The 26,075-nt window shown below is 39.5% G+C and overlaps 1 protein-coding gene across 1 annotated transcript in view; it reads left to right on the top strand.

The window, feature by feature from the left end:
- TDRD9 (tudor domain containing 9) overlaps positions 1 to 10,377 on the top strand; it is a 44,329-nt gene extending 33,952 nt beyond the window's left edge. Inside the window, exons 26-34 of the mRNA XM_054161777.1 lie at positions 1,526 to 1,786; positions 2,249 to 2,398; positions 3,355 to 3,425; positions 3,753 to 3,862; positions 4,029 to 4,125; positions 4,755 to 4,893; positions 5,942 to 6,051; positions 8,875 to 8,947; positions 10,216 to 10,377. Of these exons, the coding sequence (XP_054017752.1) occupies positions 1,526 to 1,786; positions 2,249 to 2,398; positions 3,355 to 3,425; positions 3,753 to 3,862; positions 4,029 to 4,125; positions 4,755 to 4,893; positions 5,942 to 6,051; positions 8,875 to 8,947; positions 10,216 to 10,311 (1,107 nt within the window). The 3' untranslated portion in view covers positions 10,312 to 10,377. The remainder of the gene's footprint in view (positions 1 to 1,525; positions 1,787 to 2,248; positions 2,399 to 3,354; positions 3,426 to 3,752; positions 3,863 to 4,028; positions 4,126 to 4,754; positions 4,894 to 5,941; positions 6,052 to 8,874; positions 8,948 to 10,215) is intronic.
- Positions 10,378 to 26,075: the final 15,698 nt, after the last annotated feature.

Raw genomic sequence — 26,075 nt, 5'->3', positions numbered from 1 at the left:
TTTCTGTGGGGTCAACATAGTGGGATCTTCCTTCCCACCTGTAATCACAGTAATAGTAGCAGTAGAGAGGAAATTGCTCTAACAGCTGCCTTTTGATGCTTGTTGCTTTTGGTTATCAGTTTCTTTGTGATCTATCAGTTGTATGCGAAGTAGAACACAGGAGAATGTTGTTCTGGTTCTGCTATTGCTTGCTTATATGGAAAGCTCAGGAGTAACAGAGCAATAGGTCAGCTTTGCTTCAGTTTAACAAAGCTCTGAGCAAATGATAGAGGTTTATAGAGCCTAGAAAACAGCCCAGAGATGAGAAACTATCAGTGAGTACTTTAATCTAGTGTTGAGCTTAGTATCTCTTCCTGCCTGCAAGGCACACGTCTCCATGGGCAAATACCTTGCATACAGTTACTGTGCAGAGTGATTGCTCCATCAAAGCTCCTGCTCTCCTACACTATAGTTACAGGACAAATATGTAGGAGATGCTGGACATAAATTTAACAAAGCTAGAAGTCTCTGGTTTTGCCTTGTGCTGCTTTGCTGTTCTTTGAACTACTTACTGGCTTTATGTGGATCTTTTCAGACAGAATTGTCTCGATAATTAAACAGTGATCTGTAACATAAATCTGAGGGTCTTTTAAAATATCTTTTCAGAAAAAATACTCTAGAGCTGTATTTACAAATAAAATAGCTAAGGCTTAAAGTGAAATTCTGCTTTCCAGGCCTCATTCAGATTTTTTAAAAGTTAATTAAAACAGATCTATCATACTAACTTTATTCTGAGGCTTTTAATGATGAAAATGAGAAGTAAACAAGCAGAAATATGGGTTTATTTATGTTTTCTAACTATTATGTCTTCACAGGGTTAATTTTATTTGTTTTTCTTTTATAATTGCTTTTGTAAAATAAAATTAGTTTTGGCAAGAGGCATCCTTTTTTGGTTGGGGGCGGGGGGTGGTTTGTTGTGGAGATTTTCTTTGTTTCGGATTTACTAAAGGGAAGTGTTATTTTCACCTCAGGCCTAATCTTTTAATGGCCAATTTTAATGACTGGCTAGAAAAAAACTTTAGTTTTTGTTGTAAATTTATTCAAAGGCATTATTACATATAGTGAGAACTTAATTAACTCTTGCCTGCCAGGGACAGGATAGCTGCAGTGGTCTGGGCACATTTTCCGTTACCTTAGTCGAACAGAACCATTGATTGTAAAGATTTTTCCAGAGAAGACATCTCTACACTCCAAAGATTTTCATGTGGATTGTGAATTAATACTGAATTATCTTTTATTTGTGCTGTTTCCCTTGATTCATCAGCAACTATCTACAACATCAAACAATATGAGCTGTAATGTGTAACTGTGTTAGCAGTAACTGAATTGGAATTAGGCCAGTAGCTTTACAGCAGTCTTAGGAATGAACATAAGCCACTGCAATAATTAAGTCATTTATCATTATTAATTCAAACAGTTTGAGAAAAAACATTTTCATTCTGATTCTTTACTCAGGTAAGCATTGTTTTCAATGTTCTTCCTCTAGGCTTTAGAATTCAAGATATGCAAGATGCGTCCATCTGCAAAATCTCTTGTGTGTGGGGAATGGTGGAGTTACAGTGCTAGCCAGAGATTTGCCTCACTAGTAAATGGCTATACTCTTCTAGCCAAGGTGCATTCATTTGTGCATGGTGTCCTGCATGTGGATGTTTTTCATCACTCAAAGTTCAAAGAGCTTGTGAATATTCGAGATGTGCTTATTGAAGAATGTTATGCTGAACTAGCAGTAGAATCATGTGAATCACAAGTACGTATTGAGTAAGCTGCTTCTACTCTCCTTCGACTAATGTATTTCAGCTCAGACTGTCCTGAGAAGTTGAGCTCTAGTCTTCACTGATGCCATGGGATTTGGCAAGATTAAAACTTGAATGGGACAATAGGTTTCTGTGTTGTGTTATAATTCATATTGAGCTGTTGGACAAAAGCATTGCTGCTTTGAAACATCTTTTGAAAGAGATGTTTTCCAGGAGATGATTCCATCAATTGGACTGCTACGCTAGTCTTTGAAATGTTGAAAAAATGTAACCGTTTCACAGTTTTAACTGTCTTCCATTTTTATGTTCTATATAATCTGAAAGGTGATAAGAGCATTGGGTTTTGGAGTCATATGCAGCCATGCATGTTCTTTTAGTAGGACCTCAAGTTTGTAAAATTTTTGACAAACATATCAGCTGTGCCATGGCTTTAATGCTCTTCCATTACTACATAGCAAAGCCACGATTCGCTTGAGAGTTTTTCTTTGGACCAAGTAACAAAAGAAGAGAATGTGGCTGTACCTTCAAGAGAGAACAAAAAGAATCTCATTGAGAGATTGCTAAACTGTTTTTCTGACAATCAATGCAAAGTGCCAACCCATAAGGTAACTCTGTTTTGATATGTTGCTACACACCTCTGCTTCTCATGTTACAATGGAGATAATGCCTTTCATAGTGCATTCTACTTTCTATTGGTAGAAAGCCATGTGACCATCATTACAGGCATCTGTTGCAGCTTTTTAAAAGTTTTGAATTATAGCCTAAGAGCTAATTGAACCAACTTGTCTAACATCCTAAAGCAGCACTTTGAACCACTGCAGAATGAAGGTGAAGCTGAGATGAATTCAGTATCCACACCATGGTAGTCTTCATTATATGAGCTGCAGCAAAAAGCTGGATTTACAATCCTATTGATTTTTCATGAAATGTGAACATTTTGGTTTTACTACACATAGTGGTTTGTTCTTCCTCAGCTGGTGATAGGTAAGCAGCTAGGATAGGTGGTGCAGTGGGCTCTCCAGCAACTGGTACTAATGGAGTGAGTGTTTCTTCTGCTGCCAATTCCAAACTCAGAATTTATTCATACTTACACATTTTGAGATACCTAGTCACATCTAAACTGGAATGTTCTGCATTCTAGTTACATGTTTATCCTCATCTACATTGTAATTGTTCTCATTTCAGATTTTATGAATTTCCAGATTTTGAAGCACCTAATCATGTTCAGTTTACCCACAGGAGTAGTCCTGTTTAACTACTCAGTTACATACATTTTAATGTTTTCATGGTTAAATACCCTCCTCATGTGAACAAAAATAACCTACTTTGTTAGATGCTCTATGAAGTCTGAACTTATGGTTGTTTTTAAGCGAGATGAAGTTGGAAAACCCCTGCACCTGTGAAAATACAGTATCTTTATTTAGGTGCCTCAACAAGCAAGGGTAGCTTCAGATGCAAAATGAAAATACTGTTTATCAATTCATTGTTACTCAGCACATGTTGAAGTGTGGAGAGATCCAGGTGCTGGCTCCTTAGAATATAATTTGTTCTCTTTTTGAAGGTGACAGTCTTTGGCCCCTTCACTCCTTATGAGGTGAAATGCTACACTATGACAAGAGTGTCCCAGTTCAGGTAGGAGAAGACTTCTACTGTGAAGTATAGGCATGTTCTCAAGTATTATTTTTGATAAATAAGAAAAACTCATCCTAGTTCTCTTACAGATTTTTACAGAATTTGTATTCATTGAAAAAGCTAAATTGCATTCATATGCATGCTACTGCTATGTAAAATGTCAAGAATAATTTTATTAAAGTTACTTACAAACATTATGTAACTACTATAGGCAGTGTTACATGGTATTCAGGTAATGTTCAGCCAGTAACTGCTATTTATTGAGATTTCATTGTTTTACATGTTTGTACAGTTTTCTAATGTTGAAAATATTTATTTCCTCCTCAGAATGGTTTTGATACAAAAGGAAAGCATAAACTCTGTTGTTGTCTGTGATGCTCCAGAAGATCCCTTTCAGCAGTTGTTGGTTGCTGCTTCTGTATCAGCAAATACAACTGGTAATGCTTAATAAAAACGTCTGGTCAGTTTCTCTAGGCTTTTGGTTTTATATGAATAGCTTTACAAGCTAAAGATGCCACTGTAGTTCTATACTACATCTTGTTGAGGTTTCATTTCCATTAGTTACTCCTTAGATTTTATTTTTTTCTTTTCTTTTTGTGGCAGGATCTACTGTGATTTTAGAGGAAACATCTTTAATGCCTCCTATTCCTGGCCTGCTTGCACTCCTCAGTATGCTGTTTGCTCCTGCTATAGAGCTCAGGTATCATACATTTAAAAAAGTGGTGGTTCTTTTCTTTTATTTGAGACTCTTGAAAATTGATGATAGAATTTTATTTTTATCTTCTTAAGTTCTTGATTTTCTTAATTTAAGTTCTCTTTCTGTTCATGTAATTCTAGTATAGTAGTACCTAAGGTAACTTGTTTCCTGAACTTCTGAATTGATGCTGCAGGCTATATGCTCATTATAAGGCAATATACTTCCTGAAAATCATGCTGAAAGCCTAGAAAGATAAACTGTAGAATCTGGCATGTTTGAAATCTATATGAGGAGAGAAACCTGAATAAATTTTGTAAAAATTGAATTCTGAATTGCTTTAAGTTCTGCACCTATAGACTGTCACTTTAACATAGTGAAGCTAGCTTTTACTTTTGCATGTGTATGGTTTTCTTAAGTTTTGTGATGGTATGTTTTCATAACCAGAACTTCAGTTGTGCTTTGTCACTATATTTAAAAAACAGTTTAATTAGGTGTAAATGCCTCTGAATGTTTTTTAGTTTCTTTAAAACACCTGTATCTTGGTTGGCATGGCTTAGACCATTCCTTTAAGTCTGTCTATATGTGTGTTTAATTTCAGCATTTCTAGGCAAGGCTCTTTTTTCTTCATACAGGGTTGATAAAAGTGGAAAGCATTTTACTGGTGTTCTGTGTGGCTTGGGTTGGAGTCAAACTTGTGGGGCTCCACTATTTCCAGAAAATGACATGGAACTGACATTTGATGTGCATTTTGGAATGGAAGATATATCAGAGGTAAAACATGCACAAGAATTTTCACCATGTTACGAAATAAGTAGAATCCAGTGTGTCAGAGCTTGTCATTTTTTAAGAGTTAGTATAACTCATTTTAAGCTGTGGTTTTGTTGCTTGATTTGTTGAAATTTTTTTTTAGTGTACTACCTGTTTATGGCTTTGGATTCTTATCGGAGGAAAGAGAGTTACTCCTCCATACACTTTGAAAAAAATAAAATACTGTAGAACAATAGTTTGTACACCTTCCAAAACAACAGCATCAGTTTTGCCCTAGTCAGTTTTTACTAGTCAGCCTAGCATTACTGCTTTGCAATTTTCAGTTGGATTTTACATCTCTAAGCTGTCTGTATCAAGCTGCTTCTCTCACAGCAGATTAACTACACAAACAATGAAACTCCCTACATTCGTCATTTACAGCCTTTCTGCAACTTGTAGACAAAAATCTGCCAGAGGCAAGTAAGTACATACACTGTTGTGCAGAACAGTAAGCTATGTTTGACCTGTGCTTCAGACAGTGAAAGACTGTACATGCCTTCATTAGTTCTTTGTACAGAGCAGGTACATTAGGTAATGACTAGTCATTTCTAGAGGCTTTTAAAGGACACAGTGGACATGCTGGTAAACTTACTGTGAGCTGTTGTTTGCTGAAAACACTGATTTGGTGTATGTGATGTCTGTATTCATGACACTTTAGCCTTGGTAACACCAAGCTGTTGTGCGTATGAAAATTATGGACAGATACGGGTCCTCAAAGCTTTTACAGAAGGAATTGCATGTTGGAAATAATCAAGGCAAGTGGGAGCCTCTGGTTTATGGCATATCTGAGTAACCTTGAAGACTGTGATAACAAATGGCTGAGCATAATATCTTTGAGCAGCTGGAGGAAGAAGCACTTCTAAAGCTTCAGATAATTTTTTGCTTATGTTAACAATATTCCGTTTGAAGTTTGGTGGCATGGGTGCTATAATCGCCTTCATGCCAGTATAATATAATCCAAAACTAGTGCTGATTTAGAGTGCCTTGTATTCTGTCACTGGTATTTTTACAGATAAACATCCTAAGGACAGCCATTAATAAGCTGCTCTGTGAATGTGCAGTGTGTTCTGGACAAGAGATAATGACACAGCTGCAGGAGAACGTTCGTCAGAAACTTCTGTGGTAATAATTTGGTAGAAATAAGATCTTCTGTTTCACAGTCTCAGCAAAACCAAAATAAATGATTGCTTGAAGCATAGCTTAGATTAGGCTTTGGGGAAATAATATATGTTCTCATTTAATGATGCATTTAATTTACTTTGTTTATTTATAAAGCAGTATACTCAACAACTTTAGACTTCTTGTGGAAACACTGGTTCTTCAAGGAAGCCTGATTGCTTAAGAGTCATAAAACCTAGATTGTAAAACCTGTTGTACGGGATACCAGTTCTGATGTATCTTTGCTTTGTGTGCCCAGGACAAACCTAATAATGTCCTATGGCATGGAAGTGCAGAAAGATTTATATTATTATTTTTTCCTGTACATTAAATTTAAATTGTGTGTTGCTTTTCCTCCCTCAACAGCCTTGTGTAGTAGGATAGGTGTTGGCCAAGTTAATGGCTAGAAGTTACAGGTTAATTTATTACCTGCTTTTTTTCCAGTAGGCCTCCCTGCTTCTTGTGGAGTGCTTCTGAAAGAAGTATTGTGGATCAGTGCAGCCAGTCTTGAGAATTTTTTCAGCTTGTGGTGTGTGGGAAGTGTTTAGGGGAGCTCATTTAGTATAGTATTCCTGTAACAGCTCCTTCTAATGTCTGCCACTTCTGAGTATGCTGTGAAAAATCTTCTCCTGCATGTAAATGTGCTTTAGTGCTGTCTGCATCAGCAGTAGACGTTTCCCATCCTGACCTGGCTCTGTACTGAGCAGATTTAAGAAAGAGCTCTGGCTCGGTGTGAATTGAGTTGCGTTATGCCCTCAAATATTTGCCTCCTCTGTGAGATGTGCCATTTCTGGCAAATAGAGCTTTTCTAAAGTAACTTTATCCCAAAGTGAGGCACTTCCTCATACTGATAAAGATCAGATGCCTTTAAGTTCAGCAGCCCTTCCTCTACACTATCAGATGGATTATCAGTGAGTGGCTGTGTTGGTGCCAGCTGGAGTTGAATTGTGACACTTGTTTCTGAACATACATGTTCAGTTAATTTCCCCCCTGCCTTCCCCCCCCCCCCCCCCCTTCTACCATTCCCATCTATGGGGGGGCAGGAAATTACACTGCTTTTAGTTGAAAGCAAGTACCTATACTTCTAATTTCCAAAGCTCAAAAGGAAATTTGATGTGGAGTATTTCATAGTTTAACATGCATCAGGGAAGTCAGCCTTAACCTTTTGAGGGCACTGGAAATGAAGTTAAGAGCATAAACAACTGCCAGATGTGGAGATACCTAATATGTTGTCTGACCAGCAGACATTTTGGATATGATGAGGGAGCAGAGTGATTACTTTTGGTTTGTGTGTTACATTGTGCATGCTGCCAGTGTGTCAGCAGCTTCCAGCTGCAGTGGGTTGTGTGTGCTTCCAGAAGCAGTAGTACAGCTTCACAAAGGCTGCAGCTCAGAGATGTATGCTGCTTGTCCTTTCAACTTAAGAAGCATGAGGGCAGACTGACAGCAAGCTGAATACATTTCCTGTCTAGAAGATTTTTGGTAAAATACCAGCTGTGGAGCATGCTGCTGATGCAATATTTAATTTCCTGTTTATATCAAAATACCTCGGGCCAGTTGGTGTATGCATTGCTTTTGGACACTGCCATGTAGTGCCATGCTTAAACTTCAAAAACGAACAGTTTGCTTGTGATTCATACTGTAACAAGTGTAGGGAGGAGTCAAGGAAAGTAGAGAGAAGCCAAACCACAAAGCATTTTTGAAGGGGACTGTGACAATAATGGGAGCTTATGCTTGGACATCAACACTTAGATGCTGGATTCAAGGCACAAAAATGTCACTGCTGTTTCTTTAGATATGTGAACACTTGGCTGCTGTTCTGGCTCCTTTTTTAGTTGATGGTTCAGACAGCTCCAGCCAGTTGTGAGGGGAAGGAGCAGCCAGCATAGGTCTTCAGTGTTGGTATGTTCCCCTGTGCAGTCAGTGCCAACTGTCTGACTTTGTCATTCTCATCACTCTTCTCTGCTGCTTTTTCTTAAGGATTTTATACCTTTTTGGAGTAGAGCGAATTGGAATCTTTGTGCTTTTACTGATTCTGCTTCAGTGATCCTACAGATAGTTTTTACTCTTCAACCTTTTTGAAGTAGTAGTAGTTTGGTTATTGTCATGATGTCTTCTGTTCCTTTGTGTAAAATATTTTTTCATTTTGAATACTTTTTTTTTCCTTGATTGTACTTTGTTTTATGTCTTGGAAAAATACTGACCTTTTATTAGCAAGAGTAAATATGTAAAAAATTTATCCTGAACAGTCTTACGTAATTTTTTTTTTTCCATTTTTCAAAAGCTCATTTTATTTACAACATGTCACCACTACTTACGACTAAAATCAGTGTTTGAAAAACACATCTAGACAGAATTAATTAAAGTCTACTACTGTTGTACTTGGTACAGCTTGAGGAAATAACTGGAGCAGACAGACAATCTATAGTAATTGAGTTGTCATGCAAAACAAAATACTCTAAAAATAACTATATTATACATTCTAGTGCATAAACTTATGAAATAAAAGAGAGTTTACTTTGTAAATTAAAAATACCTGAAGCGTTATTTTCTTTGTAAGAAAATACATTCTGGCATGCTTAATGTCTCTGAAAATTTGTATTTTGGCTTCCTGCATTAGAGGGGCAAAGTACAGAGAAGCGAACAAATCTGATTAACAGGGGAATTCAAGATTCCCTTCAGTACAGACACCTTGTAAATGCAGAGTTGTATCTAATATAATCATTCTTTTGTCTTTATAATTAATCAAATAGTGTGTTTCTGAAGACTTTTTTGATGTAATTTCAGTTTAATCTGCAAACCAAAGCCTCGAGATAGAATTGTTCCTACATGGTATGAGAAGCCATATGCATGGAATCAGGTAAGAGCACAGAGAAAAAAATATTTTTCCTTAAGAAGCATAGTTCAAGATCCACAATACAGTTAGTTAAGTGCTCAAAGGGAAAGGTTCCTTTGTAGGGATATCTTTTTTAAGAGTATTGAATTTTCAAATACTGACAGCATTTTAGAGTCAAATTTAAGACATAAGAACTATTGTGTGTACATTTGTCTCTATTAATACTTTTGTAGTCTGCTCAGTTTGGATGTTTTGTTTAATTTTGTGTGTATATGAATGTTTAGGCTTTTCAAACAGAACACTTCATGATTTTTAAGGGTGAGAGAGACTGTAAAGGCAACTTTTGTTGGATGTTAAAATTTCGTATTCTTTCTGTTAAACAGCCATGGCCTAAACAAAAGACTGATACACTTGCCTTGTTTAGAATTTACCTGAATGCAGTGCATTTCAGTTTTGGTTTGGGTTGCTGTGCCTTCAGGTAGCTTTTCCCTTTTAAAGAGGCAGAAACGTGGCTTGCTTTAGAATGGATGTGGTGGAATCAGATAAGAGGCAAATTTTCTTGAAACCCAGGAAGGGTTCACAAAGCTGAAAAGTTTAGCTTCCTACTCTGAAAATTTTGTCTGTCTTTCTGTAAGAAATTCTGTAGGCTAATAATTTCCTCATGTAGCTGTGCATTTTCTTAAGTAACAGGGGCTGAGGAATTACTGGTTGCAGGAGTAACATTTCTACGTGCACCCCTCCTGTGCTTCTTCCCCTACAATCCCAAGTCATACAAGTTGAGGGGTACTGCTCTCCTTGAAAAGATTGACAACAGTAACCAAGCACCAAGGGCATGTATTTCTAGTTGACATTCACCAAGGGATTAGGGTGTGTTTTGGTATACTGCCTGAAGACAAAATGTTTCTATTTTCATGTTTCAAATTCAGTTATCCTTGGTAGTATGAAGATAATCTCCCATTCAGTTATATTGGTGCTTCTATAGCAAGTTAATGAATAGACCTTGGATCAGAATTTTCCCCACTGCATCTGAAGAATCTCAGGACATTTTTCTTACATAATCCCATAAAATACTACCTATAGTGCTTTGGAATTGGTTGTAGAATAGTATTCTGACTCAATGAAACCATGAGGTAGAACATTTTTGTAGTGCTTGACATGTGGGGCATGGAACTGAAAATTTCTGTATGATTTGAAACTCTCAAAACTCTTGAAGACTCTCTTCCTTAACTATGTTATATAGGAAAACATTCTTAAGTATGTGTTCTGAATTTCATCTTACTTCTTTTGATTAGGTGGATTCTCAGCATCTTATTGACCAGTCCAAAATGCAGTCTGAAAAAGGAAATGGTCTTTATCAGCTACATAAGCTTGTTGTATTGAATGTTTAAGTACTTCCAGAAGTCTTTCACAGGATGAAGTATTGCAACTAGTCTAAAAAATAGTTCTGTCTTCTGTGTAACTGTTGGACACTTGTTTTGCAGGACTGTTCCTTAAGATTAGGGTGAGGATACTAAACTACAGGTTGGAATATTTTAATCTTTTTTGCAGAAGGTTAAGGTTTGCTGACCTTGCACAGGGAGAGTTTATGTATAAAACAAACTAATGTAAAGCAGTTTTTGTTTCAATAATACTTCTGTGCAGGCTTACCACAATGTATGGGAAAGGCAAAGCAAATCTAGGTTTAGTTCATTGCCTGCCTAAAAGCATATAAGTCATGGAGTGTGATTATTTTTTTTTTTTAAACACCCTCCCCCCACCCCTTAACTGTGAGTTGCATTTTCCTGCTTAGTTTTGCCACTGCATTTTGAAAAAGCCATACAATAAAGGCGTTTGGGGGTGTTTATTAACTAAAAACTAGAAGTGAAAGGAAACTGATGATCTAGATTGTTCTGATCCGAACTATAACTTCATATACTGGATACAAATTTTTATTAAATTTTCATACAGCAAAATGTAATAAATGCCTTTTTTTCCCCCTTCATTTATGGCAGAAGAATATTTTTCAGTTAGTGATTCATGGCACCTTTGTTTCATCCTTTCCTGTTATATTTGCCCATGAAATCTTTATTCCTAAAATTTAGGTCATCGGTTTCAGAATAAAATGCAGAAGTTAAATAAATTGTGTTTGCCTCTTCTGTTGTGCAATCATGCTTAGTAAAAGCTAAATTTAGTTATTAATGGTATGTGGTTGCATTCATGAAATACATGAATACAAACACAGTATATGAAAACATACCAATCTGTTCTTGTTCACTCAGTGTTTTGAAGATCATGTAATATGCAGTCATCCTCTGAAGAATGGAGAGAATCACAAAAATGCAGTAGATTTAGAAGAAAAAATGGGGATGATTGAAGTGAGAAATTATTTTGAGCCATATATAACCAGAGAGCCAACCATATAATAGGCAATTTCTGTGGCTTATTCTAAGCATTACTTCCTTAGATCCATTTTACTGATTACAATTTACTAATTGTGAATTAGAAAACATCATATAGTGAGATAGGTTTGATAGAAGAATTGCATCTCAGGTGGCTTAGCAAGCAGTACATCTCAGCTGAGTGTTGTATGCAAATAAGTGTTGCAGTGAAACAGGCAGAATGTCAGGTCTTTGCTTTGCCTGCAAGACAAGGTAACTTGGCAGCACCAGAAGGCATGACCGTGCAACTGAAGGGATTCTCCTCTTAGGTCGGGAGGATTAGAATGGTCCTGTGTCCTGGTGCGTTTGTGGGCATGTGCTGCCATCTGCTGAGCAGTTACTGATGTGCTGCTGCTTCACCTTGGAAGGTCTCTACTGCATGTTGAGATGTTCTCCAGTGGTGCATGTCATAATGAAACGGAATGATTCTTGCTGATGTCCTTAGGATGAGAGGAATAGGGAATGCTAACTAACACCCCACCTGCAGACCAATAACCCATAACCTGCCATTGGTCAATTGAGCAATGAGAACTGTATTAGCTCTCAATAGCTCCCAGTTTTGTTCTGCACTTGTAGATGAGATACCTGGTGGGTTATCCTTGAAGGAAGCAGAGCATCTTACAAGTTAGCCTTGCTGGCATGAAAATGTAGAACTAAAATTTTAAGCTGCAGCAGTTGTATTTTATGGTTTAATTTGGGTTTCAAAGAACATTACAAAGTTGCTTAAACAAGTTTGAGGTAGACAGCTGCAGGTTTTCTCCCTTCAAGGTTAATAATATGCAGCTCAGGAGAAAAAAAGTATTGTAAAAGAGCAGTTGGTGTGTTGCTATATATCCACTCCCAGGGGTTACTTCCATAAGAAAAAGGTCTGCTCCCCAGGATTGCTTTTATCTCCAGGCATTCATCAGCATCTATCAGAATGAGATTTAACTTACTATAGTTTATTAGTGATCATCCACATTTATGTATTTCTTCCACCACTGAGTGCAAGGTAGAAATATTTGAATCCATAAAGGGTCAGATGGGTGCTTCTGAAGTCTGAAAACCTGCATTCACTGTTGTACATCGTTTCCCCCACAGCTACAATAAAATTAAGTAGCAGTTCTCAATCAAAAGGAATTTTTTGGCATTGTGTATAATTGATTTTGGAATTTGCTGCCACAGGCTGCGCTCAAAACCAAATATAGAAACAAATACAAAAAGGAACTGGAATTCCAGGGAAAGCAGATCCTTAATAGCTGTTAAAACAAACTGAGAAACTCAACTTCCTACCCTATTGAATTTCAGAACCTGAGAAAATATACTGAAAGAATGCCTATTCTTGCCCTTTCCAAGGTATTTCCTTTTGGTATATACAAGGGTGGAGAGTATTGTGTATGCATCCTTTTAAAGATGCTGCAACAACATCAGACTAATAATCTGTGAAACATTCTGGAATCACTAACAGCAGATTTGCCATAGCATGGATGTTTACTAGAAGGAGATGTGATTCAACAAAGTCTACATTCAAGAGAGCTGTTCAGGATATGTATATAGCCTGTGCTTCTTGCTTGTTTTCTGCTGTCTCATAACTCTTCTTCTACAGGACGCTATTAATAGGAGGTGCTGATAATAGAACAGAATTGTTTAGGTTGGAAAATAACCTTTTAAGACCATCCAGTCCAACTGTAAATCTAAGACTGCAAAGTCCATCACTAAACCACATCCATAAGCACCACATCTACACACCTTTTCACTACTTCCATAGATGGTGACTCAGCCACTTTCCTGGGCAGGCTGCTCCAGTGCTTGGCAACCCTTTGAAGAAGTTTTTCCTAATTTCCAGTGTAAACCTCCCCTCCTTCAAATCTTATGTAGGAAGTGTAGAACTTCCAGGGTGCAGGTGTACCATGCTGCTGTATGTATGCCTGGCCAAAAGGATTCCAACTAGAGCCTAAGGTGAATTCATCTCAGTAGCTAGGTGTGATTATGGACAAGTAATAACTTCCAAAAAAAATTCTACTTCATTTGTGATCAATGACTTCTTGTTTCTTTTATAAATTAATATCTGAAAAGAACTTCAATAAATTAATGTGAGCTAATAATAGATTTGGAAAGGACCCCAGAGTTTCTGGTTTACACCGAAATCTTTCATTTTGCCTAGAGTACTACTTATTATGGTTACTTGGGGATGAGATGAATTAAACAAGATTTACAGAAGACTTGCCAAATGATTCTTGAGATCGTTAAATCATAAAAAGGATAGTGTCAAAAAACAATAGAACATGTGAAATGCAACACCTTTTGCAACTACAGGTCAAAAAATGCACTTTCTGAAATCTGTGACTCTGGAGGAAGTTTGAGAATCCTAAAGTGGAGTGTTCTGTATCTGCTAGAATTTATGACCTATGATGATCATAGTGAGAGTGTCACACAGTGATCTGGAATTTGTTTGGCTGAACCAACTTTAGTCTTCATTTGAGGTGTGTCATTCTTGCCCCAAGAGAAAATGATGATACTATTATTCTTCAATGACAAGAAAATGTTTATAATCTTTTTGAGTTCTTTTAAGCTATTCTGAACAGTAGTAGCTTAATGAACAGTGTTGGGTCAGCCCAAGTCAGCTGAAGATGGACCCAGGTGCAGTACAAATGCAAGAGGCAGTGAGCACAAACTGAAACACAGGAGGTCCCACTTAAACACCAGGAAACATCACTGTGATTGAGCAGTGGCACCTGTTGCTCACAGAGGCTGTGGAGGTGTCATTCCTGGAGGTAGTCAAAAGCCATCTGGATGTAGTCTTAATTACACAGGAGATTTGAGATCATCTCCAGAGGTCCTTCCAAACTCAGCCTTTCTGTGGAGGCTTTTCTAAAAGCGGATGTAGAAAAGGATGAAGCCAGTTGTGATCCATTGTCTGAGAAATGAGTGCCTGTAAAGAGAGAAACTGTTTTTTAAAAACAAGCAGGGCTAGTGCTTCCAGTAGTTAAATGCCAGTTGAAGACTGAGATATCCAAGAGGACCAAAGTATCATAAGATGTGCTTCTGAATTTATTTGAAGTAAATTTCTGTGGCTCTGCCCCTAATGAAGAAGGGAACTCTGATAACTATGTATGTGTGTTTTACATAGCCTGTTGCTGCGCTCTCCGACTTGGGGTATGCAGGTCACCCTAGAGTAGCATAATGACCTTTTGTGGTCTTACAATTCTGATTTTGTTAACTAGTATTGATGAAGGTGATAGGCTCTTCATTCCTGCTGAATGATCGATCTTAGACATGTCTTTAAAATAACTTGAGAGAACAGGACAATGTTAAAGGCCTTTTTTCTGTAAATGCCTGCGAGCACTAACAGCCTCTCCAGTTCAAAAGTTCTTCTTTATTCCAGTCCCATAAATCACTAATCCACATAAAAATAAAATGTACAAGACAAGCCCCACCCCTAAAGAGAAGGGAATAAGAGAACTGAAGATCAGGTCTAGTACTACCTCAGAACACTTGGCTATTTTGGCCAAGTCTCCTATTGTCACGTTACATGAATCAAGCAGTAGTGCATATTCTAAAATTGCACAGATAATCCATCTTGGTTTTAGAAAGACTATAAAGAACAAAAGTATGTAATAATAATAAAAATATCTACTGTAAACTGTAGTCACTGAGCTACTTCTTACAGCAGATAATATGGCCCTAAGACATAATCTCCCCCTAGAATTAATCAGGATGGAAAAGACCTTTGAGATGGAGTCCAACCTATCATCCAACACTAATCAACTAAACCATGGCACCAAGCGCCCCATCCAGTCTCTTCCTAAACATCTCCAGTGATGGTGACTCCACCACCTCCCTGGGCAGCCCATTCCAATGGCCACTCTTTCTATGAAGACCTTCTTCCTAACATCCAGTCTAAACCTCCCCTGGCACAGCTTGAGACTGTGTCCTCTTGTTCTGGTGCTGGTTGCCTGGGAGAAGAGACCAACCCCCACCTGGCTACAACCTCCCTTCAGGGAGTTATAGACAGCAATAATGTCTCCCCTGAGCCACCTCCTCCTCTCCAGGCTAAGCAACCCCAGCTCTACCTCAGTTCAAATAAATTGAAAAACAATAACTTGAAACCTGGCAGCAATAAAGACAATAGAATAGAATAAGACCAGGTTGGAAGAGACCTTCAAGATCATCACGTCCAACCCATCAACCAATCCAACCCACCTAAACAACTAACCCATGGCACCAAGCACCCCATCAAGTCTCCTCTTGAAAACCTCCAATGATAGTGACTCCACCACCTCCCAGGCAGCTCATTCCTTACATGTCAGTATGAAATTCATAGCAGCATCAGTGAATTCTTTCAAAAGGATGACACAAAGTTTTGAGTTGAACTTGCTGGTTTGCATGCAGACAGAGAAAATATGCAGGAAGTCCTTGCCGTTCTGATTCTAGTCTATGGTACAAAGGTTTACAGCCCAGCATTTCAAAACATCCATCTCTAGAAGCGTTTTGCTATAATTTAGAAGTTTCGCCCCAAAGCACCCATTGAGCAAGTCTAAAATCTTGCTTCCAGAAGCACTTCAGTCTTTTATGGAAGCTTGTAAGTATCATGGACTGTGCTTCCCTGTGTAGATTCCTCATCCTCTATCATTCACATTTTGGGGGGGTGGAGGTCAACACTAACATACTACCTTCAGTAACTTCTAATTTTGGGACTTGCTATCAGCAGCAATCACTTTGGGAATTTCCCCAGTGTATTTTCTACTTTCTTATCCTCTGTTTCATAAATAAAATCTGAGAACTATCTATTCCTTAGAGCACATGTAAAATAGTCTCCCAACTTAACTGGTGATTGGGCAGGAGGAGTTGCTTACGCATGGTTGCTATCCAAATCAAGTAAAAGTAGTCCAAGAAAGAGCTAACATTTTAAGTTAGAAGAGGAACTCCCTACAGCTATTTTCTATGATCTCTTGCAACATGCACTGTGGAAGATACTCTCCATATCAAGAATTCTAATCTAATCTTGCCTACTTTCCTGTCTTTTTAGTGTGGATTTTCTGTCCTTACTAAAAAGATAGACCCCAAAAAGCCTGAGAGATACACATGCATCCTTTGTGCCATTCATTTACTGATTATGCAGTCTAGGTTTTCACTACTAACAGGCAAAAAAAAAAAAGCTTTGTAAATGTTGAATTATTGCTGATGGCTGCACTGATTCTTTCTTAAAACACAAGTATCCAGGGAGCAAGTTACCCCTGGGTCTTTTTTTCCTCTGTTGAGGATGAAAATGAGAGAAGTGAAAGATTCAAAACCCTCTGTGGAGTTCATGAAGATCAAATACAGGAGGACAAAAGAAAATCATCACAGTGATGTGTGTGTGGAGCAACTGGGGCTCATCACTCTGACTGGCAGGAGAGAGGAGACAAATTCGTAAGTGTTGTATGAGAAGGATGTGAACTAACCCAGCAGTGAAAGAAGAAATTGTGACTGCAGTGTTTTTGAGAAGAAAGCATTCTCTGCAATTTTTGGAGAGTAAGAGGAGATAGGTGCCTGCATCTGGAGTATACTGTTTACCTTTCTCCTTCCCCTAAAGTTTCAACTCCACTTCTCTCTGTCCCCAGGTGACCCACGGGGACGGAGGGACTTGCTTGGGAGAAGTGAAAGCTATAAGCCCTCAGGAAGGCACCTGGTGCATGCAGCTCACTTCTGCCCTGCTTACCTCAACTTGTTCTGCGCTCTGCCCCTTCTGAAAAAGCCCCCAGGTGCCCCATTAGCATAAGAGAGAGCCAAGAGCTCATGCCAAAAAAGAGCTGCCAGAACCTCCTCATCATGAGGATGTGAAATTACTAAATGAGTGAGTACCCTCCCTTGATGGGGGGTACTTCTGAGAGGGTCTGTTACACAGAACGGAAGAGCCCCCTTCAGCAGAGGCAGTGACCACTGTACTTTCTGCTTCCCCAAAGGATTTGTCATAGCTTCTACCAGACTAGACATTTCTGGAGCTTGAATGAAACATTAGGAGCATCAGAGAAGAGATGACCACCTAACCATGGGGCTGTGGTCAGTGCCTAAGGAAAGAGCAATCTACCGTTCTACGGATTGACCTGATAATTTCAGAGGTTCCCTCAACATCTCTTTGGAGGTATCTTTCTCCTTCAGGTATGTCCTGTTTGCCTCAGGTTTTTTTCCTTTATTAATCTTTTTCCAGTTTCATGTGTTTTTCTGCAGGTTCTTTTATGGTAAGGATGCTCCAAGCCAAACCATACATACTTGGGGGGGTGGGGGGAAAGTTATGTGGGTGTTTTTCTGTTCTATCCCTTTCTATAGGCAAAGGTAGACCCCTGTTACTATTCCCACTGAAAATGTGCTAATCATTTTCCTAAATCAGCATAACTCCTGTCACACCTTGTGACAACAGAATCATGTAGAATCACATAATAGTAGGGGTTGAAAGGGTACTCTGGGGATCATCTAGTCTGCCCCCACCCGCTAACACAGATTCACCTAGATCAGGTTGCACAGGAACATACACAGATGCATTCTGAAAGTTTCCAGAGAACAGACTCCACAACCTCTCTGGCAGCCTGTTCCAGTGTTCTGTCACCCTCACAGTGAAGTTTTTCCTTATACTTAGACAGAACTTCCTGTATTATAGGTTGTACCTGTTGCCCCTTGTCCTATCAGTGGACACCAATGAAAAGAGACAGGCCCCATCATCTTAACACCGTCCCTTTAGATACCTATAAGCATTGATAAATCCCCTCTCAGTATTCTCTCCAGGCTAAATATCCCCAGGTCTCTCAGCCTCTCCTCATATGAGCAATGTTCCACTCCCCTGATCATCTTTGTAGCACTCTGTTGGACTCTTCAGTAGTTCCGTGTCTCTCTTGATCTGAGGAGCCTAGAACTAGACACAGTACTCCAAATGTGCCCTGACTAGCGCAGAGCAGAGTAGGAGGAGAACCTCCCTTTACCTGCTAGTCACGCTCTTTTTAATGCACCACCATTTGTATTCTGGTTTAAACCAATTCTCCTAATCCACATGGCTTTTTCTGACATTGGTATGTAGACTGGTATCTCCATCTAATCTGTTGAAAGATGAGTGCCAGTGTGCACCATCCTGAGTGTTTCTGTTTGAAAAACAGACAAGAAAATGGAGCCCTAAGAACAGGCTATTTCCTGTAAAACTTAAGTAGTTCAGGAGTTTCAAGGACCAACCCAGGTATTTCTGGAGCTACAGTTCAAAATTTATCCAGACAGGCTCCTCGTTCCTGATCTGTGCTGACATGAAGGCTATTTCTTATTTAATCAAATAGACTAAAACTTGGGGCATGGAGAAAGCCCTGAAAATCTCACTACTGGTGATTTTCTTCCCAAGATTATACAAAGTCTTCACAAATCTCAGGTTTAGAGAGACATCTTGTCTTTGGTTAGCAAGCTGCAGCATTTCCATAGTTTCTCTATGGCAATTTTTTTCACTTGGATCATCATCTGCCTCCGTGGCTGATTCAATAGTCCTTTGTCTCACAAAAGTTCTCATTCTGGGCACGTCAGAGTTACAAAGAAGTGAGATGGTTACTGTAAATAAACCTGAGACATCTGACTGTAGGTTAAGCAAGGCAGAGCCTGTTGTGACTGCTCTCATTGTGCTCAATAAAATCACCTTAGGATAAAGTTTCCATCCCTTCATTATTCAAATTCTATCCCCTGCCATCCTTTTCCTCTGAACTGTCAACTCTATGTCTGCATGCTCTTGCAAAATCCATGACCAAGCTTTAGAAACAGGTAGCTCAGATGCCTGCAGCCACACAACTGCACAGGGAAGACTGGGGTTTCTAAAGTAAACATGGGCACTCACCTGTACCTCCCAAAATCACATACAGCTAGAAAAGGACAACCCTGTTTTCCATGGAAGTAAACCACTTAAGATGATTATGGATGACAATTTAAATTTCTACACTCCCACTCAGTGCAGAGACTGCCGTTTTGCAAGCGTTCTGTAGCCTCAGCAGGAGATCTGTAGGGTTCATTGAAACTACCCAGGGCCCTGCTAATGCACTTTGGGGGAAAGGAAGTGCGAACCCCCTACCCTTGCTTTGTGATCAGTTCTTGATTTCCACAAGGAAGGCCAAACTCATTTGAAATTGCTCAGTTTTGCAACTACAGGTATATTAGAGGCTAGAACAACTCCTGTCTCTGATTCCCCATAGCAAATGCAGTGATAAAATGTCCAGGTGTACTACTTCTGCTAGTTCTATCCATTTATCTTCTGCTGTGTGAAGCTGTACATCATAACAGCATGTTTCTACTGACATAGGCATAGAGCAAGTGCTCTCAAGCACTGCAAGAATCAGTTCAGGGAGCAGAGACAATGTCTCCCTAACCTTTGTGTTTGACAGCTGTCTCTGTACTTGGGGTAGCAGCTGGTATAGCCAAGAGCCATATGACCTTAAGCCAACTGCACTTTGAAAAGACATAAAAATAAAGCTGGAGCCAGGTAGAACTCTTAGCACCCCAAGCACCATCAGACTAGCAATAGTCTCTATCATGACATCAGTGCAGATTCATTTCTCTTCCCCAGCTCCCTTACCAACCTCCACCAAAATGCTTTATGGGTGGCCCTTAAAGATACAGAACCCCCTTGAGCAAAACCATGAGCTTAGCTATGTGATCAGCCTCTGACCATTTCTTAACCCTGCCATTGACTTTCAACCATCAGATCAGCAAGGAAAGCTGCACTTTCTTGTTGCTTTCATCACTTTTCTTCATTTTGCCTGTCTTCAACATGCTTCTGTGTTCAAAAATTATCTTACACGTTCATCTACCCACCACACAATCAAATCCATTCCATCTCCCCAAATCCTCTCCCAGAGCTATGAGATTCCCTCTCATCTTGATATGCAGACAGGAATTGTCTTGCTTAAATTGGAGGTAATCTACCAGCAGTGTGCAGAGGAAAGGAGAAAACACATATTCTTCCAGCTTGCTACTGTGGCTGCTTGCCCTGTTCAACAGTACAGACAACTATACTGTGAATTATTTCTGTCAGGCCCAAGATCACCTTCATCACCTTCATCAATACTTGTTAAATAAATCAGAATTGTAAGACCACAAAAGGTCATTATGATATTATAGGGTGACCTGCATACCCCAAGTTGCAGAGTGTACCAAAAGGCAGCGTTAAACGCACATCACAGACATGGTTATCAGAGTTCCCTTCTTCATTATGGGCAGGGCCACAGAAATTTACTCCAAATAAATTCAGAAGCACATCTTAAGATCTTCTAGTCCTCTTGTCTATCCCAGCTCTCAACTGGCACTTAACTACTGCAGACTTTAGTCCTCATTTTCAAAATCCAGTTTCCCTCCTTACAGGCACTAATTTGTCAGAGAATGGGTAACAGATGGCTTCATCTTTATCTACAAAGCATTTAGAAAAGCCTCTTCAGTGGAATGTCACAGAAAGGTTGAGTTTATAAGGACATCTGGAGATGATTTTATCAAACCTTCTGTGTACATGTCCAGATCACTTCTGAGTACCTTCAGACACACATCTTCCACAGTCTTTGTGGGCAATATGTGCCCATGTGTGGTCACCATTACAGTGAAAAATGTTTCTTGATGTTCAGATGGGATCTCCTGTGTTTCAGTTTGTGCCCACTGCCTCTTGCACTTGCACCAGGAAACCATTTTTTCAAAAGAATGTAGGATTGGTTGTTTCTTTAACTGCGTTTCCACTTCCACTCACTTCACAATCTTTTTAATCCTCTTTGATCCACAATGGTTAACAAGAGTAAATGGCAGAAAGTTCAGTCATTAAACTTTCCTTTCTAATTCTGAATAAAAAGAGGGAGAAGCAGCTGTGACTAAGACTACCAGGTACTTGTTTCATTGTTTCATGTAAACCAATTCAGATAAATAACTTTTTTTTTTTTCTTTCTTGAGATAGATGCTGTTGACCTCTTCTATAAGACTGATTTTCTGAATCATTGGGAATTCTTGGACTCCTGTCTCGTGAAAAAGGCGATGATGCTAGCACTACTCTTGCTTCCTGTCACTTCAGGACAAGCTAAATTTCAGATATCCTTATACTACTCTTAATTGTGGTTTTGTAAATTGTTCATCTAAAGCCCAGTGAGAGTTCTGTCTGACAGAGAAGCAGCAACATATTTGCCAACGGGCTTACAAAATTATTGAGGGAGACTTTAAGTTAGGTCCATCACTGGGTAGAAGCACACAAAGAGCTGTCCAACAGGGAAAGTTCTCTCCCATCCAAGGAGGCTGGACAACCAAGGGCCTGTCTCAAGTGCTGGTATACTAATGAATACAGCTTGGGAAACCAGTAGGAGAAACCAGATGTCTGTGTGCAGCTGAGGAGTTGTGATGATACAAGAATTAGAGATATGATGGAAGAGCTCATGTGAAGCACTGTATAGGTACAAGTGCTCTTTCACAAAGACAAGGTGAGGGCTGTGTATGGTTTTACTCTTTGTGTAAAGGGATGCATACAGAGTGCTATAGACTAATGTTTAGAGACTTCCTGAGTGCTTTCTAGTCAGACTGCAGTGGCAACATCATGATTGGTGCCACCTCATCAGAGACAGGAGGTGAAAGAAGCTCCCTTCAGCTAGGGAGAAGTCATTGATTGCAGGTCCTGATTTTCATGGAGGAATCTACAACCCCAGCATGTGTGTGGCAGTGTGGAGAAGGGACAAGGAATCTAAAAGATTTTATGGAGTATGAGAAGAATTCTTTTAACAAAGGTGCTGGACAAGCTGAAGATGCAAGATGCTCTCCTTGATCTGCTACTCACAACTAAGAAGGATCTGGTCAGGGAATGCCCATATAGCCTTGACTGAGGTGGCTGAGATTGCAGCATGTAGGACCCTCAGGAAAAAGTGCAGCTGTTACTACTGGGGAAACGGACTGCTGTGATGGGGCTTTTTCTTAGCAGGTGAGTCTCAGATAAGCACTGATTTATGCTGCACCTACAAAGTAATCCATCTGTTACTAACTAAAAATTAAGCATTAATCAAACATTAGTCAAGGCCTATTAGGTATATGATACCAGGAGTCCGATGCCGAGCTGTTGGCTGCAATTGCTGCTGTCTTTAGTTCTTGGTCAGGTATTGGTCAGCAAGCAGGTATTACAAATATTTCCTGCTTTCAGTAAAGCAGTTTGGTGGGGTATCTGGGTGCAAGGCTATGGTGGTACACACACCACCCCTCACCCCCTTCCCTTGCCATTGTGTTCTTGTTCTAGTACAAAATACAGTGGGCTGGGATATCTTAGTACTTTCTGATCTAGCCTAATGAGGCAGTGAGTTGAAGCAGTCCATTATGTTCCCATCCTGGGTACAAGTCCAGTGTGCTGTAATGACTAGGCACTTCCTAACTGTACATTAAGATCCTGTTGCCTGGGAAACATACCCCTGACTCCTCCTGCCTGGATCATAGCACACTTTGAAGAGTGCCAAGATTGCCTGACAAGAAAAAATTGGCACAATGAAAAAGTGCTGACCGAAGTCAATCATACTGTGATCCTGTAATTGCTGATCCTAAGTGAAGCCCCTTAGAGTTCCCTCGGATTGCATCCGGCTGTGTCTTGGCACCTTCCCATGAGCTGAGATGATTCTCAGGCCAGACTCAGGCTGTCCACTGTTAAAACCAATGAAGGGACAGTCTGTCCACTTGTAGAATCTGATGACGGGAGACAGAAGTAATTAACTTCAATTGTATTTTGTAAAATTCTACAGATCAGTAGGTACCAAAGCTTACTATAATCTGCAGAAAAGGAAATAAATTAATTAAGTGTGTCGGCATGTATCTCTCTGTATGTGTGATTTGCTCAGAGAACTTTGTTAAATCCTAATCTAAATCACTGTATTATCATAGCCATTTTATTAGAATAGAATAGAATTAACCAGGTTGGAAAAGACCTTTGAGGTCATCAAGTGCAACCCATCTAATCAACTAAACCATGGCACCAAGTGCCTCATCCATTTATTGATTATTGACTAATTAAGCATTGCTATGTAATCTTATGATAATGAATTCTAAACTGTTCCTACCTTGACCCAGGACCCACATGTTAAATCACTATCACCAGAATCCCTGCCCTTGTACCCATATTCTCTGACTCATCAACCATTGGTCAAGTCTGGGACTAAGATTTGATCTAGCTACAATTAGACTCCTCTCTGAGAAGGAGTTTAGAGAGCAAGGGGGGTCCACTCTGAACCTCATGACTCAAGAAGGCCTCCCTTACCTCTTTCATTCCCAGTCTATGTGTAAAATTGTTCTAGCCCAACTCCAAGCTGCTTTTCCTTTCTCTATTATTCCCACATAGTAAGTGAGTGAACTTTGCCATTGAACTTTAATTACATTTTTACAAATTTGTATTAAAATGTTTTTTGTATTATCTTTGACTATGATTCTTTAAGTGATTTAAAATGCTCCTCCATGATAAAGGCAAACAGGGTACATTTCATGAGTGGGCCTTCAGATTACATAATTGCGGAAGAGATGCAATAGACTAAATAAAGGCTCTGACTTTAGAGGAGCAGACTTAGGCATTTCCAGCAATCTAGTAGGCAAGGTATCTTGGGAGGCCATCCTGAAGTGCAAAGGAGCCCAGGAGAGCTAGCTGGCTGATCTGGCTGATCTTCCGTGAAAAAAATAAAATCAGAGTAATAGTCCAACCTGAAAGGCAGGGCAGGACCACATCAGGCTGGAGGAATGGGTAGATGTGAACCTCGTAAAGTTCAGCAAAGCCAAATGCAGCAAAACCTGTACCTGAGACAGAATAACTGTGTAGATCAGTACGGGCTGCAGACTGAGAAACTGAATACATAGAATACATAGAATAAACCAGGTTGGAAGAGACCTTCAAGATCATCGCGTCCAACCCATCAACCAATCCAACTCCGCCCAAGCAACTAACCCACAGCACCAATAGCAGCTGTGCAAAAAGGGCTTGGGGGTCCTATGGACAAATCAAGTATCAGTCAGCAAAGAGCTCTTGCAGTGATGAAAGCTAAGAGAAATCTAATAGGCTGGGCTGCATTAGTAAGACAATTCAGCCATCAGATCAAGAGGAATTATTACTCTCTTCTATTTGGCATTCGTGAGGCTGTATCTGGAATTCTGTGCCACATTTTAGGCCACCCAGTACAAGAGAGAGATTGACAACTTGAAGGGAGTGCACAAAACGTATTTCTCTTAGAATAGTAAGTCATAGAAATTGGAAGCAAAAGAAATAGTTTTGACAATGCCATCATACATATTTTTATCTAGAATTTCAGTCAAATTTTATCTAAAAGTTGCAACAGAGGGTACAAATTAAGTTCATATTACTTGGAACCAAAAATCCCTGCCACTTTGGCTTACTGAATAACTCAGGGACTTAGGCTACATGTTTTGCCTCAAGGTATTTCTGTGGCAGCTTGTTCTCAGCTCATGCAGACTGTGCTTCTCAGCAATTACAGTCCTCAGTAGCTGGCTCATGGATTTTAGCCAGTTATTTTGCTTTAGAATTGGCCAGTAACAACAAATCTCATGACAATAGACCTCAAGACTTAGCAGACTCCCTTGAAACCAGCTTCAGGCTCCTTATACTCCATTTCATGCCTGATCTTCAAAAGAAACTACTACGTATTTTCCAAACATGACTCTTAGAAGTCAAAACATTATCCAAGCCAGGCCTTAATACAGGTAATTTTGCTTTATTGTAGAGCTTAATCTACCTCCCTTCCCAAAATTAATCTCTTTGAGTCCAGGGTCTGTAAGGGTATCAACTGTTTTTACCTAGACACTACAGCCTAAATTTATTATGTTTTGAAGCTTAATGCTTCTGTTTTGAAGCATTTGTGTTGAAAAGGGTTTGTGTCCTTGAATGCTTGGGAGAACTCTTACAGGAAGAAGAAAGGAGTAAAAAACAAGGGATGCCTGGCATGTTGTTGATAACAAACAGGTGAAACATAAACTGGAGCTCAGTGAAGCTTACAATTTGCAATAGGTTGGGCATGAGTCTTCTGTGCCCTAAAATGGTAATTCAACAGTTTTTCTGTTATGAATTTATTACAAGTAACAGGTCTGTTCTCACCAGTTCAGCATTGTAAGTGCTAAGGACTAGAAGAACTGCTGGTATTTTAAGATCAGAACACATCCCTGTTTTCTCTGGCCTTATGAATTTCAGCATTACTCCACCTATTTTGATATTAGCAATTCTACTACAGCACTACCATCAGCAGGGCTATGGGCAATAATACTGTGCCATTTTTCATGAAGCACTGAAATAAGGTAGATGTGTATGCATTGCCACTTGTTTCCTAACCTGTTTCTTCTGTCTTCTCTGCATCAACAAAGAAGCTCACATATTCCTACTGCATGGAAAAAGTCCATTTCAGGATCACGGTATTCAGCTCCTGGTGATACCCAGCTTTTTGCAGATACGGCCAACAGAGAGTTTGTGGCCTAATACTACTCTACAGTCTGCAAGAGAGGGCTGTATATGGATGCCTGATTTAATGTAAGAGATCAGTCTGGATAGGCTGTGTGTTTGCAGACTTCTGTTGCTTATTCCACAGCCCTCATCTTTGCCCAAGGATACCTTTACAGCACCATCCTTATTTTCTGTATCACTGTCATTAGCAGGCAGTATTGTACCAGAATCTCCACACTTGTGGCCCAGGCCTCGATGTGCAGCCTGATGGTGGAAACTCTATTCCTTTCTACCAAGGAAACCTGGATGAAACACGAGGGGCCACATTAGG

The sequence above is a fragment of the Dryobates pubescens genome, chromosome 5 (genome assembly GCF_014839835.1).
Source record: "Dryobates pubescens isolate bDryPub1 chromosome 5, bDryPub1.pri, whole genome shotgun sequence".
Classification (NCBI taxonomy): domain Eukaryota; kingdom Metazoa; phylum Chordata; class Aves; order Piciformes; family Picidae; genus Dryobates; species Dryobates pubescens.
The sequence above is the reverse complement of the archived record's forward strand: the minus strand, read 5'-3'. Positions and strand labels throughout refer to the sequence as shown.